At 48.6% G+C, this 15,543-nt stretch overlaps 2 protein-coding genes across 2 annotated transcripts in view; one reads left to right on the top strand and one right to left on the bottom strand.

The window, feature by feature from the left end:
• The first annotated feature begins 54 nt into the window (after positions 1-54).
• On the top strand, positions 55-8,143 carry AGMAT (agmatinase). Its single transcript, XM_006109804.3, is given in 8 exon segments — positions 55-117; positions 119-168; positions 1,333-1,535; positions 3,124-3,172; positions 4,191-4,386; positions 5,093-5,272; positions 6,715-6,799; positions 7,714-8,143. Coding segments are annotated over 8 exon segments (885 nt in total). The 5' UTR covers positions 55-69; the 3' UTR covers positions 7,788-8,143.
• A 488-nt stretch (positions 8,144-8,631) lies between these two features.
• DNAJC16 (DnaJ heat shock protein family (Hsp40) member C16) overlaps positions 8,632-15,543 on the bottom strand; it is a 29,822-nt gene continuing 22,910 nt past the window's right edge. Inside the window, exons 11-15 of the mRNA XM_006104759.3 lie at positions 15,446-15,522; positions 14,569-14,649; positions 14,367-14,465; positions 12,386-12,556; positions 8,632-11,939 (exon numbers count right to left, since the gene is read on the bottom strand). Of these exons, the coding sequence (XP_006104821.1) occupies positions 11,546-11,939; positions 12,386-12,556; positions 14,367-14,465; positions 14,569-14,649; positions 15,446-15,522 (822 nt within the window). The 3' untranslated portion in view covers positions 8,632-11,545. The remainder of the gene's footprint in view (positions 11,940-12,385; positions 12,557-14,366; positions 14,466-14,568; positions 14,650-15,445; positions 15,523-15,543) is intronic.

Below are 15,543 nucleotides of genomic sequence, written 5' to 3'. Positions count from 1 at the left end.
GACTCCGACGCCCCCCGGAACCTGCCCCCCAGCTCCGAGGTTGTGGCGCGGCCGGTGGGCGTCTGCTTCATGATGCGGCTGCCGGTGCAGACCTCCCCGGAGGGGCTGGACGCCGCCTTTCGTCGGGGTGCCCCTGGACACGGGGACTTCCAACCGGCCCGGGGCGAGGTAAGGCCCCAGGACTGAGGGACACGTGGCTGGAGAACGCACGGGGGCCTCTGCTCACCGGAGTCAGGTTGGAGCTGGCGCCTGGCTCCAAAGGGCCCCTCATCGCTTGAGAATTGATTTCCCTTTTTCTGTATCAAGCATGACGGGCATCCACTGGTAAAGAAAAGGGGTTCTCCGGCCCGAGCCTCTCCCTGCCATGACCCCCCGCCTGGCGGGGATGGAGGCCGGGGGTGACGCCAGCGCACAGGGGCAGCGTCCATCTGCGCAGGCAGAACTGGCTGACCCTGCCTCAAACCCTAGAGGTCACCTGCTGCAAGAATTGCTCAGATCAAGGCCCTGGCCGTAGCTCAGTTGGTTAAAGCGAGAGGCCTGATAAAGCTTGCAGTTTCCATCCCCTGGTCAGGGCACATACAAGAGTCAACCAGTGAATCCATAAATAAGTGGAACAATAAACTGATGCCTCTCTCTCTCTCTCTCTCTCTCTCTCATCAATCAATTTAAAAAAATTGCACAAATTAAAGCAATTTTTCTAAATTCAAGTCAGAGGCAGTAAAATTCATTGTCCTAATTATTGAGCTTCAGCTATTTCTGGTTCAGCTCAGCAGCAATACATGTGACTGCCGGGCTATACGATAAATGCCACTTTATTAAAAGTCTACCAAGTGCACGGCGCTTGGCATAGGTAATTTCATTTAACTCACAACAATGAGGTAAGGTAAATATTGTCATTGTTCTACAGGTTAGGAAATTATCCACTACCACTTAGGAAGTGGGTGATGGGTGGGCTCCTAAATCTGTGCCTTTATTCTCTCTCTCTTTCTTTTTAAAAAAATCTATCTTTATTGTTGAGAATATCCCCCCCCCCACACCTTTAATCTCTTCACTATGCATCCGGGAACAGTGATTCTTGATCAGGTTTTTTTTTTGCCTCCAGGGTTTTTTTTTTGGGGCAGAGTCTGGAGGCATTTGTGGGTGTCAGAACTTGCGGGAAGGGGTGCTACTGGCATCTATTGGGAACAGACCGGGAATGCTGCTAAACCTCCTACAACGCACAGGATGGGCACTCCGCCCCAGATGCCGCCAGTCCTGAGGCTGAGAAGCCCCTACCTAGATGGGGCCGCTAAGCCTTTAGGGGTGCTCACAAGACGCCCCACTTTCTTCCAGATTTGGACCCCGACGGATCCGGGAAGAATCAGTGATGCTTCGGACAATCAACCCCAGCACGGGGGCCCTCCCCTTCCAGTCCCTCATGGTTGCAGACCTAGGCGATGTGAATGTCAATCTTTACAACCTTCAGGACAGCTGCCGCCTGATTCAAGAGGCCTATCAGAAAATCGTGGCTGCCGGCTGTGTGCCTCTGACCTTGGGTAATGGCATCTGCAAGGGCAAGGGCAGCGCACTGTGCTCAGGGATAGCTTATCCTGTGGTCCAACACAGCTGCTTCTCCAGGGCAAGCCCCGGGGAATGTGGGGACAGTAGCATGGAGCCCATTATTAATTCCTGTATCTTAATCCCTGGGGAGAGGGTATTTAAATGTTGGACTAGTGTGTGACAGACAGGATTAGGTTAGCGTGAGGCAAAATTTAAGGGGTGCCCCAAAAGGCAACAGTATTACTGGTTTTCCTTTTTTGCCTCAGGCTCCTCTATGGCTTAGAACAGCACAGTTACTGGTCCCATCTTTCTTTAAAATTTGTCATGGATTCTTTTTTTTTAAAGTGTGTTTGTTAAAGCTGGGGACAGTGAAGCAAGGAGGGGCTTATGATAGACAAAGCAACAGGAGAGTCCAGGTGGGGCTGCTTGGGCTCACTGGCAAGTCAGAGAAAAGGGGCCTGGGAGACAGGATCAGGGTTGTTTTTTTTTCCATGAAATTTTGTTTTGTTTAATGTTACCTTAAAAGAGTATTTATCTTGATTACTGAGTTTCTCGGCATCCCTTATATTTTGCATCACCTACCTCACCCACTTCCCCTTTGTCCCAGCCCTGGATCCCAGGCCTGGGGAAGGCTGCCAACAGGGGCTCGGTGTGACTTTTGAATGATTTCAAGGACATTGTGTTAATGACTTTGAGAGAACAGGGTGCTTTCCTCCTTGGCAGGGTCTACTTCAATGTATCTGGAAGCTTTCCCTTCCCCTCCCCTACCTCATTGTAGCATTTACTTCTCTCTGGTTCACAAACAGTTAAAATGACACAGACCTTTTTGGGGATAGTAATTAATGCTTGCCCAAGAGAGCCTGAGGAGCATAGTGGTTTCTGGATGGCCTGGTTTGAAATCTCAGCTCCACCGCCCCGCTAGCTATTTAGGCCTCATTTCCTCATCTGCAAAATGGGAATAATAATAACAACATCTACCACTTTCTGTTATGCGAGAGACATATAATGAAAATTCACACAAATAGCCCAGCGTTGTGCTTGGCATAGTTAGAGCTTCAATAAATGTTGCCTATTATGATGATAGGTATGCATAGGAATACTTTTCTAGGCCTGTGCTATCCAATACCGTCGCCACTAGCTGCATGTGGCTATTTAAATTAAAAGTAACTTAAACTATTATTTAAATAATTAATAAATTATTAATTATTGCTATAATTAAAATAAAAATTCAGTTCCTCAGTTGCATGAGCCCCATTTGAATAGCCACATGTGATTGGTGGCCGCCATATTGACCAGTGCATTTACAGAACATGTCCATTCATTGCAGAAAGTTCTATTGGACAGAGCAGTTGTGGGCATTCTACTTGTAAGCCTTAATTTAATTTCTTCTTTTAAATGACAATGTCATTTCAAACACCCAGGGTCCCTTTCCTCACTGAACAAAATCTTATTTTAGCTGGGGTGGTAGCTCTTCAGTCTAACAGAAAGGGTGGCAGAAGTGGGCAAGTTGAGGATTGTTCTGTGTAACACACAGTCCTCTACTCTTATCCACATTCCAGATGTTTTCTTTTTTTCTCGTTGCAGGTGGAGATCACACAATCACATATCCTATATTGCAAGCCATGGCAAAAAAGTAAGTCCCAACTACCTGGGCCCAAGCAAGGTTTCAAAATTCAGGAGCTGGGAAATGAGTTGTTTGCTGCTAGATGGCATCAGGTGACCTCTGCTGGCTCAGGTTATTGGGGGTGATTGGAACTTCCCGGATTGAGTCGCTGCTGTGGATCAAAGCGAAGGTCGGGCTCCAGGCGTCCCTGTCAGTCACCAGCCAGAAGTCAAGACTATTATTAACACTTCTGGCCGCCTGCCCTTGGCCTGGGTCCGCTCTGGGATGCACGCTCAGCGTTTGCCTCTGTTTGGGGAAGATGAGCCCCAAACCCCAGTTAACTTGTTTCTGTTTTGCTCAAAGGCCAACCCTAAACACTGACAGGCTCAGTGGTGCTGCTTGCGGAGGAGGAGCCCTGGGTTTGGCCTTTCAAGGGTCCCTCCCCCAGAAAAGCTGGGAGAAGCTGGCTTTCCCAGTAGCAGAAGCCCACCAGGGATTGACTAACTGTGCATTAGTTTGAGAAAGGGACAGATGGGCCACGTTGGTGGCAGCTCCAGAATTCATAGAGGGGAAAGACATGTGGGTAGAATTCTGATTTGGGGGTGGGTGGGTACAGTCCTTTCTCGAGGCTGCGTTTGCCTAGCATTGCTTTGGATTATGTATTTCTTCTGGGTGGCTAGCAGGGTTGATGAAGATGATGGCGAGAGAGCTGGGTCCAGGCTGCTTCTCGGGGCTCCAGCTGGAGGATGGCAGCTGAGCTCACCCTTCATTGTCACCCGCCCAGCTCTCTCCCTCTGTAAGTGAGGCAATTCTGGGTGATAGGTAGGAGGTGGCAGCTGAGGCACATGTCTATTTTCGGCCTGACTTGTCTGAGTTTATTGCTCTGAGATGCGAAGCCATTTGAAGACAGGAACCAGTTGCAAGGCCTGTAACTGTTGCCAGGTCTCCCCTCCTTGGCTACACACCCTCAAGTTTTGGTGGCCCGGAGGGTGGCTGTGCTCAGTCCCTGTGAGGAGGCCTGGCCCCTGAGCTGCCCTGCTGTCACCAGGCATGGCCCTGTGGGGCTGCTGCACGTGGATGCTCACATGGACACGGCTGACAAGGCCCTGGGAGAGAAGATCTATCATGGGACCCCCTTCCGCCGGTGCGTGGAGGAGAAACTTCTGGACTGTAAGCGCGTCGTACAGATTGGCATCAGGGGCTCTTCTACGACTGTGGAACCCTACAGATACAGCCGGAACCAGGTGACAGACTGCACGCCCTTCCCTCTGTGCCCCGCCTGCACAGTGCCTTCCTCTCCACTGCTCACTCAGTGGCAGCCATGGACTCTAGAGGGGCTTTAATAAGCAAGTTCAGAAAAGGGGAGGAAGGCTGAGTTTACCCCCCGAGGGTCATGTGCAGCAGAGAGGAGCGAGGTTGTTGGTTCACGAGGCAGAGGAGGCCTCCTGTTGCTGGGGTGGGGGGACTAGCAGAGATGAACCAACTCCTGGGATGTTGCCGTCTTGGAAAAGAGCTGGGGAGGTCCCAACCCGAGGCGAGGGGACCCCTTAGTTCTCCTCTTCATACCCGCTGGGCAGAGTGGCTCCCAGGCGAACACATACGACAAGAGCCAACAGGAAAAGCCCAAGGCCCCATGCAAAGGCCGGTCTTCTGGACAGAGCTGTGCAGGAAGTGCTCGAGGGAGCTGGCCTGAGCGTCTCGCTCTTGCTTTCGCCAAGCTTCTCTCTGATCCCGTCTCCATAGGTCAGCTTTGACTTTCTCCCTGCCTTGCCCGTCACCGTCCCTTCATTCCTCACCTGTAACATGGGGGTGGTAGTTCCCTCCTCAAGAAGGTTAAGGGTCCAATATGATGGGTACGTAGCGCTTAGCATGGGGTTGGCCCGGAGGAAATGCCCAGGCAGTGCCCTGCAGAAGCCTTGACCTCCCACTCTTCCGTGCCTCCATCCCCAGGGCTTCCGGGTGGTGCTGGCTGAAGACTGCTGGCTGAAGTCGCTGGTCCCTCTGATGGCAGAAGTGAGGCAGCAGATGGGAGGCAAACCCATGTATATCAGCTTTGATATTGACGGCTTGGATCCTGCCTATGCCCCAGGGACAGGGACACCGGAAATTGCTGGTCTCACCCCTAGTCAGGTACAGAGGATCCACCCGTGACCATTCGTGGGGGTGAGGATTTTTAATGCCCCACTTTTCTGGGCCTTGTGGTGAGTCTTTGGGAATCAGGATATGTTTTTTTGTTTTTCTTTTCTTACAGTAGTGATTTAAAAAAAATTGTTGAAAGTATTACACGTATCCCCTTTTCCCTCCCAGGACAGGGTTTTAAAAGCAGGGCACGTAGGCCTTTACTGTCCTCGGGGCCACCCTAGGTTTGAATACTGACTTGCTGAGGACTGGGTTTTAGCCAAGGCCCTCATTTTTTATCGGGATATTACAGTTCTTCATTTGATTTTCCTGCTGCTGGTTCTGCAGTAATTGGTCCATGGGAACCATATGGTAGTACCCCTCTCAAGGACATTTTGGGGTTAGATTTTAAAAAAGTATGCACAGTGGGATTAACCAGCTACCAAGGTAGTTCAAGAGTTTTAGAACTACCAAAATAGTTTCCCATAGGATGTGCTGAGCATAAAGGCAGGCAGGCAGGCAGGACTGGAGCGTGGTTATAGTGAGAAGGTAAGCTCCAGGAGGTCAGGCCTTTGGTTCACTACCCTGTCCCTGGAGCCTAGAATAGTGCCTGATATATCAATGGTAGGTACTCGAATTTCTCCTGTGAGGAAATGAAGGTTGCTCAAACCTAATCATTGTCTCAGACCCTCTAAGAAAGGACGGTGACAACTGCCTCTTCAAAGCCCTTTTCCGTTCCCACCAGAGAGATTTCTAAAACACAGACCTCATTCCTCAGCGTCTCGTCCTTCTGGGCTTTGCACCTGCACAATGAGAACTCCTTGCGACAAAGCGATTCTTCCTACCATCCCCTCCTGACCCTGTCTCCCGGCCATGTCTGACTCAGGGTACTTCATCTTGGTGCCTTTTCCCTCGGCCTGGGCTGCTCTTCCCCTGCTCAGCTGCTTGGTCAATTTACTGCGCTGTTTCCACCGTGGGGAGGCCTTCCCCACCTCTGCGGGCTGTTACGTGTTCCTACCCTAAGCTCCACTTGTTTTTCCTGAAGTCCTTAGTGCAATGGTCGGCAAACTGCGGCCCCTTGAGTGTGGTTCTTCCACAAAATACCACGTGCGGGAGCGCATGTACAGTGCGATTGAAATTTCATGGCCACACTCAAGGGGCCAAAGAGCCGCATGTGGCTCATGAGCCGCCGTTTGCCGACCACTGCCTTAGTGCATGACATTGAAATGATTGGCTTGCTTGTCCCCATCACCACACTGTGGAGCCCTCCGGAGCAGGGACTGGGCATCGGTCAGCTGTGATGGCCACCAGGGTGCCGGGCAGCCGGTAAATGCTTACTGAGGGAAAGCAGTAGTTTTGAGTCGGAAGGTGGGCACGTGTTGGGAGAAATCCACTGAGGCGTCCACGGTTTGTTTTCGTGGTCAATGATTTCCACGTGGCTTGACTGTGGACAGGCTCTGGAGATCATCCGGGGCTGTCAAGGCCTGAACGTGGTGGGCTGTGACCTGGTGGAAGTCTCACCGCCATACGACCCTTTTGGTGAGTAAACAAGAAACCTGTGATCCCTCGGCAGCTGCTAGTTCAAATTTTATTAACCTAGTTAATAGGTAGCAGATGGATGGGTCCTTCTGTGTAACTCGGGAACCTGCTGAGTACGCCCTACAGCAGTGATGGCGAACCTATGACACGCGTGTCAGAGGTGACACGCGAACTCATTTTTTGGGTTGATTTTTCTTTGTTAAATGGCATTTAAATATATAAAATAAATATCAAAAATATAAGTCTTTGTTTTACTATGGTTGCAAATATCAAAAAATTTCTATATGTGACATGGCACCAGAGTTAAGTTAGGGTTTTTCAAAATGCTGACTCACCGAGCTCAAAAGGTTCGCCATCACAGCCCTACAGTGAAGAAAATAAACCTGTTATTGCGCACCTTACAGACACAGCTAATGAGCCCTGACAAAAGCCCTGGAGGTTGCTAAGTATTATTAGCTTGCCCACCAGTCAGCAAAAGGCAGAAACAAGCCTGCAGTTTAGTGACAGGGTGGCACACGGCCATCCTACTGATATTTCAGGAAAAGTGAGTTCCCAAAGGATAAATAATAGTTACTAATATCAATAAAGTGGGGAATTAGCTGGCTTAGGAGATGCTCAAAGCAGATGCCAGCCTCATAATTTTAATTTAGAAAACCTTAGTTAGGCCTACTAGCCTCAGAGGATGATAATAAATACAATACACACCATTGTTATAGGTTTCCTTTTGGGGAAAATCTGTTCTGAGAGTAAACAAAGAACCTTCTGTATTTTAAAGTAATATTTCCAAATGACTGATGGAGCAGAATGCCAGGGAAAGCGGGACCCCGAAAAGGAGGACAAAGGGCGGAGGGCTGAGCAGTCCTGGGAGGTGCGGCCTGGGGGTGGTCTTCACGCTGGGTTTTACTTCTCCGCAGGAAACACGGCCCTCCTGGCAGCCAACCTGCTGTTTGAGATGCTGTGTGTTCTCCCCAAAGTGAGAGTCGTCTGAACCTTGTGCTCGTCAACACAGAGTAACAGATCGCATCAAGGACCAATTCTTAAGCATCTGTCAGTACTACAGAGTTCGTGCCAATAAACTTTCTGCTCCAAGTGTCAGTGGTGGCTGTAAAATCAGGGCACAAAGCAGAACTCGAATCCAGACCGCTAATATTTCCAAGGAGTTTGAATTAATTTAAAAAAACAGCCGCCCTTGTGCTGTGCTGATTTCTCCCTTTAATGAAAGATGATGGAGGATAAAGGGGGAAGGGATGGAGAAGTCAGTTCAAAGCTATCTAAAAATTGGAGGAATGAAATAAAAAGACTATGAAATAATACTGTATAAACCTCCCATATTTCTATAGTATCTTCCTTTAAAGCAGGGGTGGGGAACCTCTTTTCTGCCAAAGGCCATCTGGATATATATAACATCATTCGCTTAATATAATTCACTCAATATAAATTTATGTTGCTATGAAAAAAGCGCTGAGATTTATTGACTTTCGAGTCCCGCCTGCGGTTGCCTGGGCAGGGTCAGACCAGATTATTTCTAGGTCCTTATACAGCCCTGGGGCCAGATGATCCCCGCCCCTGCTTTGAAAGAAAGTCACACGCAGATCCTAATAAACTTCCCACTCAAAAGCCCAGGAGGGTACACGAAATGGCCTCCCAAGAGCCCCCTGAGACCCTCTCTCACTCTGTTCTGCATTATCTGCTCTTCCAGCTGCCACACCCTCCAGGACAGTCGTTCCTGAAATCTGCAGTCGCCAAGTGCTGATTGTAAGCACCTGCCGAGTTACATGCAAATTCAGTTTTGCTGGTAATGTGTCCACGATAAATCATCTCGATGCAGGAGCTACCCGTAATCATCACACATTAAAATAGTTTATTTGTTTCCAGTCGGTAATATTCTTAAAACGAAAATAACATCAGCTTTAGTGCCTGTTCACAATACAAAACAAAAACAACATAAAAAGGACACCACTTGCCAAATAAGTTATTTGTTCCTAAGAGTATCAAAAGTGCAAAATCTCCACTTTCTTTTCAGGTCTGTCTCGAAAGTATAATCACAAACTGAACAGAGAGTCAGCAGTTGCCACACTTCGTTTGTTTTCAAGGGACAATGGCAGGTATTAGGATTCGAGCAACATTTCATTCGGTAAAATGTTTTGCATCAGCTTTTAAAGAGTTTTCCTTAACAATTTTCTTGGAGCGTTTGCTTCTAATCCCATTTCCCAAACAAAGCAAATCATTCAGCCACATTCAGATCCTATTCTCTTTATATCAGGAAAACATTTATGTACTGAACGAGGAGGAAATCAACCTATTACTTGAAAACCACAACCAAGTTTCATGGTCAGTGAGTGATGGCAGCGAGACCACGGTGCCCAGTGGAAATCAGGGCTGCCTTGCTCACTGAACCAGCTTAGCTGGGGCTGCCCACCTCTGTGTTAGACAAGTCGTGCCACTGACACCTTGGCAATAAAAAAATATTTGGTAAATGGGTGTGTATTCAACAAAGACTTTTAAGACCAGTTTTCATCCCCATCGGCTAAACATGATGCGTAGATGCTATCAACCAGAAAAAGCTACCTCTAAAATCATCAATGTTGTCTTTTGAAGATACATATTTGAAAACTAGGAAGTTGAAACCAAAACTGGGTCTGTGTGGTTACATACATTAGGAAGAGAAACGGTGGCATTGGCTGAGCAGACAATGGCTCATACATTTGACACAAAAGTAAATAAATTAATGGAAACAACATGCAGGAGGAAAGGCTTGGTGGCCAAGGGTAAAGTTCATTTTAAAATAAGGGCTCCCAGTGTCCTCTGGCAGACATGCCTGCCCAGAGAGATCTGTAGAATTGGTGGGCTGAAGTATTTGCCAGGAATGTTTCTAATCCTATTATCTTTCCTTTCTTAGTGCAAATGGCAGGTGCTTTTTATTTTAATGATGAAATTTTTAAAAATGAAATCTGGGGAGGTTTTGGTTTTCCGAAATTATGGCCAGGAATCCCATTAGTACCAGAAATTAAAATCTACCATAAAAGCAAAACAAACTCATTTAAGTAAACTTGGCCATAAAAGACCCAGGAAATAACTTTGAGGAGTGACGCATCAAGGAGCCAAATGAATCCCGTGATCACGTCTACCTGGTCAGGTGCCATGCGAGGCGGCCCTCGGAGTCAGCATCCACTTTGGAGGACCACGTGGGGAAGGAAGCCTGGCGGTGATTCTTCGCCTTTTCCATAAAGCTGTAGATTCCATGACAACTACAGGCATTCCTGGGCCCAAATAATTGACTACTTGTCACTGTAGCTCAGTATTTAAGTCATTCGGGATCCAAATGGCTTAGTTTAAAGCAGTTATGATTAAAGAAAATATGAACTTATTTTGTCCCATCACTGATTTTGACCTTTCACTTTACAAATTACCCTTAAGGGGCCATCTGCTTTGACAATGGAAAAGACCACTCTTTGAGGCTGTCCACACCCCACTGGTGGTTTTGCCCGAAAGAGAAAAGGTAAGCTCTCCAGCTGCTGGAGTGATCCAGCCTGGCGTCCATCTCACCCTGAGCTCAGCAAGCTGGTGCCAGGACTGACCTGCTACTGGTGGAGCAGCTGTAAGTGAAGAGTGAGATGATGAAGACGAGACATCCAAATACAGGCAGGAGCTCAAAGTACGTAATAAGCCTTTTGCAAAACAGGAGTCTAGAACAAGTCTTGGTTCACTTGTCACAAATGAGGACTTGAAGATACAGCACTTTTGGGGTAACTGCTCAAAATACGATTGCTGAGAAATGTTAGGTTCCTTGATACACAGACGTGACTGGTATTTTACTAAAGAGACACCACTCGTGGCAGGTGGGAATAATTTGTCTTCAGTTTAACATCTACTGGCTTATAGCAGCTTATCTCTACGTTCAGAGAACAAGGTTAAAGTTATGGCTCCTAATATCCATACCCTAAGACTGACAGAGGCAGAAAGGCATCTAAAAACATACACATAAATGGCTCAAGTCGTTACAGTACTTTCTGCCGTGCGGATCCCTCTTGGCTACTTCTCGTGTTGGGGAGGCGGCTGATGGGATGCTCAGGAAGGGGTCACTTCAGTCACTGCCCAGTCCTCCTCTTGCCTTGGGAAGAAACCCAAACTCACATGCAGAACCCCCACTCATCCCTATGCTTTTAAAACCATGTCTGACAAACTGCAGTAGGGGGATACCCCCAAAATATCCGTTAGCCACTTACTACCACAAAGACCGCTAAACGTAAGATTGCTGGGACCCGGCCTCTTTCAGGCCGTGGGGCCCAGAAGCTGCTGTGGGCTGTCCCACTGTTACAGCATGCACCGCAGCAGAAGCACAGCGGCTGGGATGGGGGTGGGGGGGAGGCGGGTGAACACCCCAGCCAGCGACCAGCACACCAGGCTCCTGGTACCGCTGCAGGGCAAATGTCTGTGCTCCCGGGCAGAGACACTGGACAGGAGAGGGGGTGTGAGCGCGGGGGGACCGTAGGGAAGAGGGACGAGCGGTCTATTTTAAATAGTGCGGCATTCAGACAGGAAAGAAAATCCCAAAGGAAAATATTTTCACTCCTAGGTTAGAACAGGACAAAGCAGGACAAAGGAAAGGTTCTTCTGGCCACTGCTCTAGAAGAATCATCTAAAACCTAGACTCTGTCCGTGGTGATAGTTTGAGTCCTGCAAATAAATACCTGTGCACAGGGGCCTGCAATGGGTCTGAGGATTCAAGTCTCTCGCTGCTGCCCCTCAGTCTAGCTCAGGCCAGGACGGGATGTAAAACCTCTGCAAGGAGCCTTCCAACAGGCGCTCCATCCACAGGGACAGCTTGCTTAGTTTCCCTTTGATGGGCTTGGACCCAAGGCTGCCGGCCTGCCCTCGCGATTCCCCCGGGGGCAAGGAGGGGTCAACATCACTTGCCCCCAAGGCTTCCTCCTCTTCCACTGCTCTTTGGGGCTTGAAGAGGCAGAAGTATTTCTTGTGGCCATTCAGAGCCAGCACATAACCCGTGTAGTCACGTTCCAGGAAGTGCTTGTCATACTGGTTTGGGATCGGGGCTGCGTCCTGAGCAAATTCTAACAAGTATTCCAGCCACTCTCTGTGTTTATCGAGACTCAGGAAGGAGAAGTGCAGGCAGCTGCTCCTGTGGAGGAAGAGAGTGAGGACTGAAGGCTTCCTGACACTCAGCTGCAGGGAACACAAATACCTGTCAGACTTCATGCCGGGCGGGGCCAGGTGCAGACACCACGCAGGATCCTGTGGGAGCTGAGGGCGCCCCAACAGCAATACCCCCACCCCCGGCCTCTTGCTGGGTGTCACGTCACTCTCAGTGTCCAGCTCCAGGAAAAGACACAAGAGCTGGAGAATAGTCAGTTTCCTGAAAGGGCCCCGGGAAGAACTGAGGGGGCATGAAGTCAAGGGGCAAAGAAGGCGCCCTCAGGATGGCTCCGACTTCTGGCTTAGAAAGGTCACAGCCAACACCGCTGCACGGATAAAGCTCCTCCCGGCCCAAGAGGAAAGGATGTAACTCCCCTCCTTCCCAGATATGCCTGCTGTCTCCCCGTCCCTCCCTCTCTCACACGCGCTTACCCAGTGAACGTGTAGACCTCCAGAGCGAATTTCTGCAGGAGGCTGGTCTTGGTGGAGTTGGACAGGATGAGGACCACGTTCATGTGGCCTGGCCTCAGGCGCACCAAGTTACTGGTGTACGTTACATCCGTGAGTTCCGTCACCTCCACAAAGCCTTTTCTAGGGGTCTTGCTGTGAAAGAATATGGAGGAGTTAAGATGTTATCAGGGGCCCGGCCAGTGTGGCTCAGTGGTTGAGTGCTGACCTATGAACCAGGTCACAGTTCGATTCCCAGTCAGGCACATGCCTGGGTTGCAGGCTCAATCCCCAGTAAGGGGCATGCAGGAGGCAGCCAATCAATGATTCTCTTTCATCAATGTTTCTCTCTCTCTCTCCCCCTCCCATTCTAAAATCAATAAAAAAAATATATAAAAAAAGATATCAGGGTAGTAAAATGCCATTACATTTAAAAGAACCAAGCAGAAGAAAACGCTATGTTCGGAACATTTGAGATCTTTCTCCCCAGGATACATCATCAGTTTGGCTCAGATAAACCCATAAAAATTCTCTACAAAAAAAAAAAAAAAAAAAAGAGCCCAACCGGCATGGCTCAGTGGTTGAGGGTCGACCTATGAACCAGGAGGTCATGGTTCGATTCCTGTTCAGGGCACATGACCGGGTTGCAGGCTCGATTCCCAGTGTGGGGATTGCAGGAGGCAGCTGATAAGTGATTCTCTCTCACCATTGATGTTTCTCTCTCTCTCCCCCTCTCCCTTCCTCTCTGAATTAAAAAATACATTAAAAAAATAAAAAACCCACTATGTTATAACCCAGCGGTTCTCAACCTGTGGGTCTCGACCCCTTTGGGGGTTGAACAACCCTTTCACAGGGGTCACCTAAGACCATTGGAAAACACATATATAATTACATTTTGTTTTTGTGATTATTCACTATGCTTTAATTATGTTCAATTTGTAACAATGAAATTGGGGGTCACCACAACATGAGGAACTGTATTAAAGGGTTGCGGCATTAGGAAGGTTGAGAACCACTGTTCTAACCAGACTAGATATATTATTTAATACCAGAGGCCTGGCGCACAAAATTTGTTTATGGGTAGGGTCCCTAGGCTTGGCCCTCTGTGTGTGGGGCGACCGGCGGGGCAATCAGGGCCCAGGCGCCACCACCCACCACAGGCGATTGGAGCCTGCTGGCCAGCTGCAGGGAGGGACCGAGAGGTTGGCCAGCAGGCCTTGATCAGGCCATCGATGGGGGCTCGCAGGCTGGGAGCAGCTCCTGCGTTGAACATCTACCCCACTGGTCACTGTGTGTCATAGCTGACCGGTCATTCTGCTGTCTGGTCAATTTGCATATTATGCTTTTATATATATAGATTCAAGAGCCCAATGCACTAGGAGGATTGGGTGGTCCCTGCTTGGCAGTCCTGGGCCTACAAAGAGATTCTCAGTCGGAGCAGAGCAACTTTAGGATAGGACGCACCATTCTCTGCTTCCAGCTCATCTAGCATCTCTCTGATGTGCTTGTTTCCTGCCCTCACTGTTAAACTTGAGATTGAGAAACCAATGATATTGAGCAGAAGGAGGTCCAGTGTCTGCATGTGGAGAGGGTCTCAGTGAACAGGAATCAGCGGCGACCTTCCCTGTTCCCACCTCCTACAGCTGGGTGGGAACCAGAGTTCTATATACACATGTAGTCAAACTCTGCTTTATGAGACCACACGGCTGCAGGTCAGCAGCCAGGGGGAGGTGGGCGTGGCATTTTGTTAGACCACGTAGGGAACATCTGGTCCGAGGGCCATATAAAGCCCTCGGAATCATTTGGCCTGGCCCTGCCAAGGCATTAGGGGCGAGTTAATTAAATGTTTGACCAAATATAGCAGGCTCATTTTTAAGTTGATCATTTTGTAGGGCCCTCGAATGGTCTTATAAATAGCCAAACAGCCCTTGGCGGGAGAAAGGTTCCCCACCCGTGTTAGACAAACCTGGTGTTCTCTTTGGTGAAGCTGGACACAGTCCTCTCGGCCTTCTCCTGGGCTTTCTTTTTGTCTGGATTTTTTGACTCTCGATCATAGTTTGAGTCACTAAAGTGAGAAAAAAGGAGTTTTACAAAAAAACAGGACAAACCACCATGAGGTTTGGGCCCTCCCCACAGAAAGCCACGCTGAGAAGCCGTGGAGGACTCACCAGAATGCCTGGATGACGAAGGTGCCGAAGAGGACGAATAAGGCGGAGAAGGCCAGAGACAGGAGGGGTATCATTTCCCGCCTAAAACGAAGACAAGCTTACAACCTGCTCCACTCTACATGGGCTGCTGTGACATATCAGTGAATGCTTTTAGGTTTCCTCTCTCTGGCTCAAAAGAACAAACCCCCAAACAACCCCAAACCAAAAAGCTTTCATATCAATAAACACTTTCTAATTCCATACAGAGAGAGGTTCTTGGGGGTGGGGAAAGCAGAGAGTGCCCTCCGACTGTTAGGATTCAGAGATTGCTTATTTTCAGTTTAATTTTGTGCCTCAGTATTACAGGCTGTGCCTAATATATCCTGCAGGAGGCAACAGTAAGGAGTCAATAAAGGATTTAGGTGGTGAGCATGAACAGGGGGGTAAATGGTGATGGACGGAGACCTGACTTGGGGTGGTGAGCACAATGCAGTGTACAGATGCTGTGTTGAAGAACTGTGCCCCTGAAACCTGTATAATTTTATTAACCAGTGTCACCCCAATCAATTCAGTGAAAAGGAAAAGGGGCGTTAAGATGTACCAGGCCAGGAACGATTAATTCCTGACTGGCTTGTACACCTGCACGTTGGACTACATGAGTGTCAGGCTCTGTTGTCTGGAAGGGCAGCCAGTGGGAATGAGTCAATCAGCAAATATAAAAAAGTGAAGTGATGGAAAGAAAGAAAAAGGGGAACTGTGTTGAAAACGTGTACACGTTCTTCCACCTGCCTATGCTGAATATACACTCACGTCAAAGAAGAATAGATCCTTTTCAAAAGAAAAGCAGCAATCCTGCCATTAATAGAGCAAAAGACATGCAATCTCACAACATTCCTACCAGTTGTTGTAATACAGGTCTTCCAACCAGTCTGAGATGTAGGAAAAAGCAGTGACAAACCACCGAATGAAGAAAATCTATTGAGAGAATGAATGACG

The sequence above is a fragment of the Myotis lucifugus genome, unplaced genomic scaffold (genome assembly GCF_000147115.1).
Source record: "Myotis lucifugus unplaced genomic scaffold, Myoluc2.0 scaffold_604, whole genome shotgun sequence".
Taxonomy (NCBI): Eukaryota; Metazoa; Chordata; class Mammalia; order Chiroptera; family Vespertilionidae; genus Myotis; species Myotis lucifugus.
Note: the sequence above shows the minus strand (reverse complement) of the source record. Positions and strands in the feature narration are given on the sequence as shown.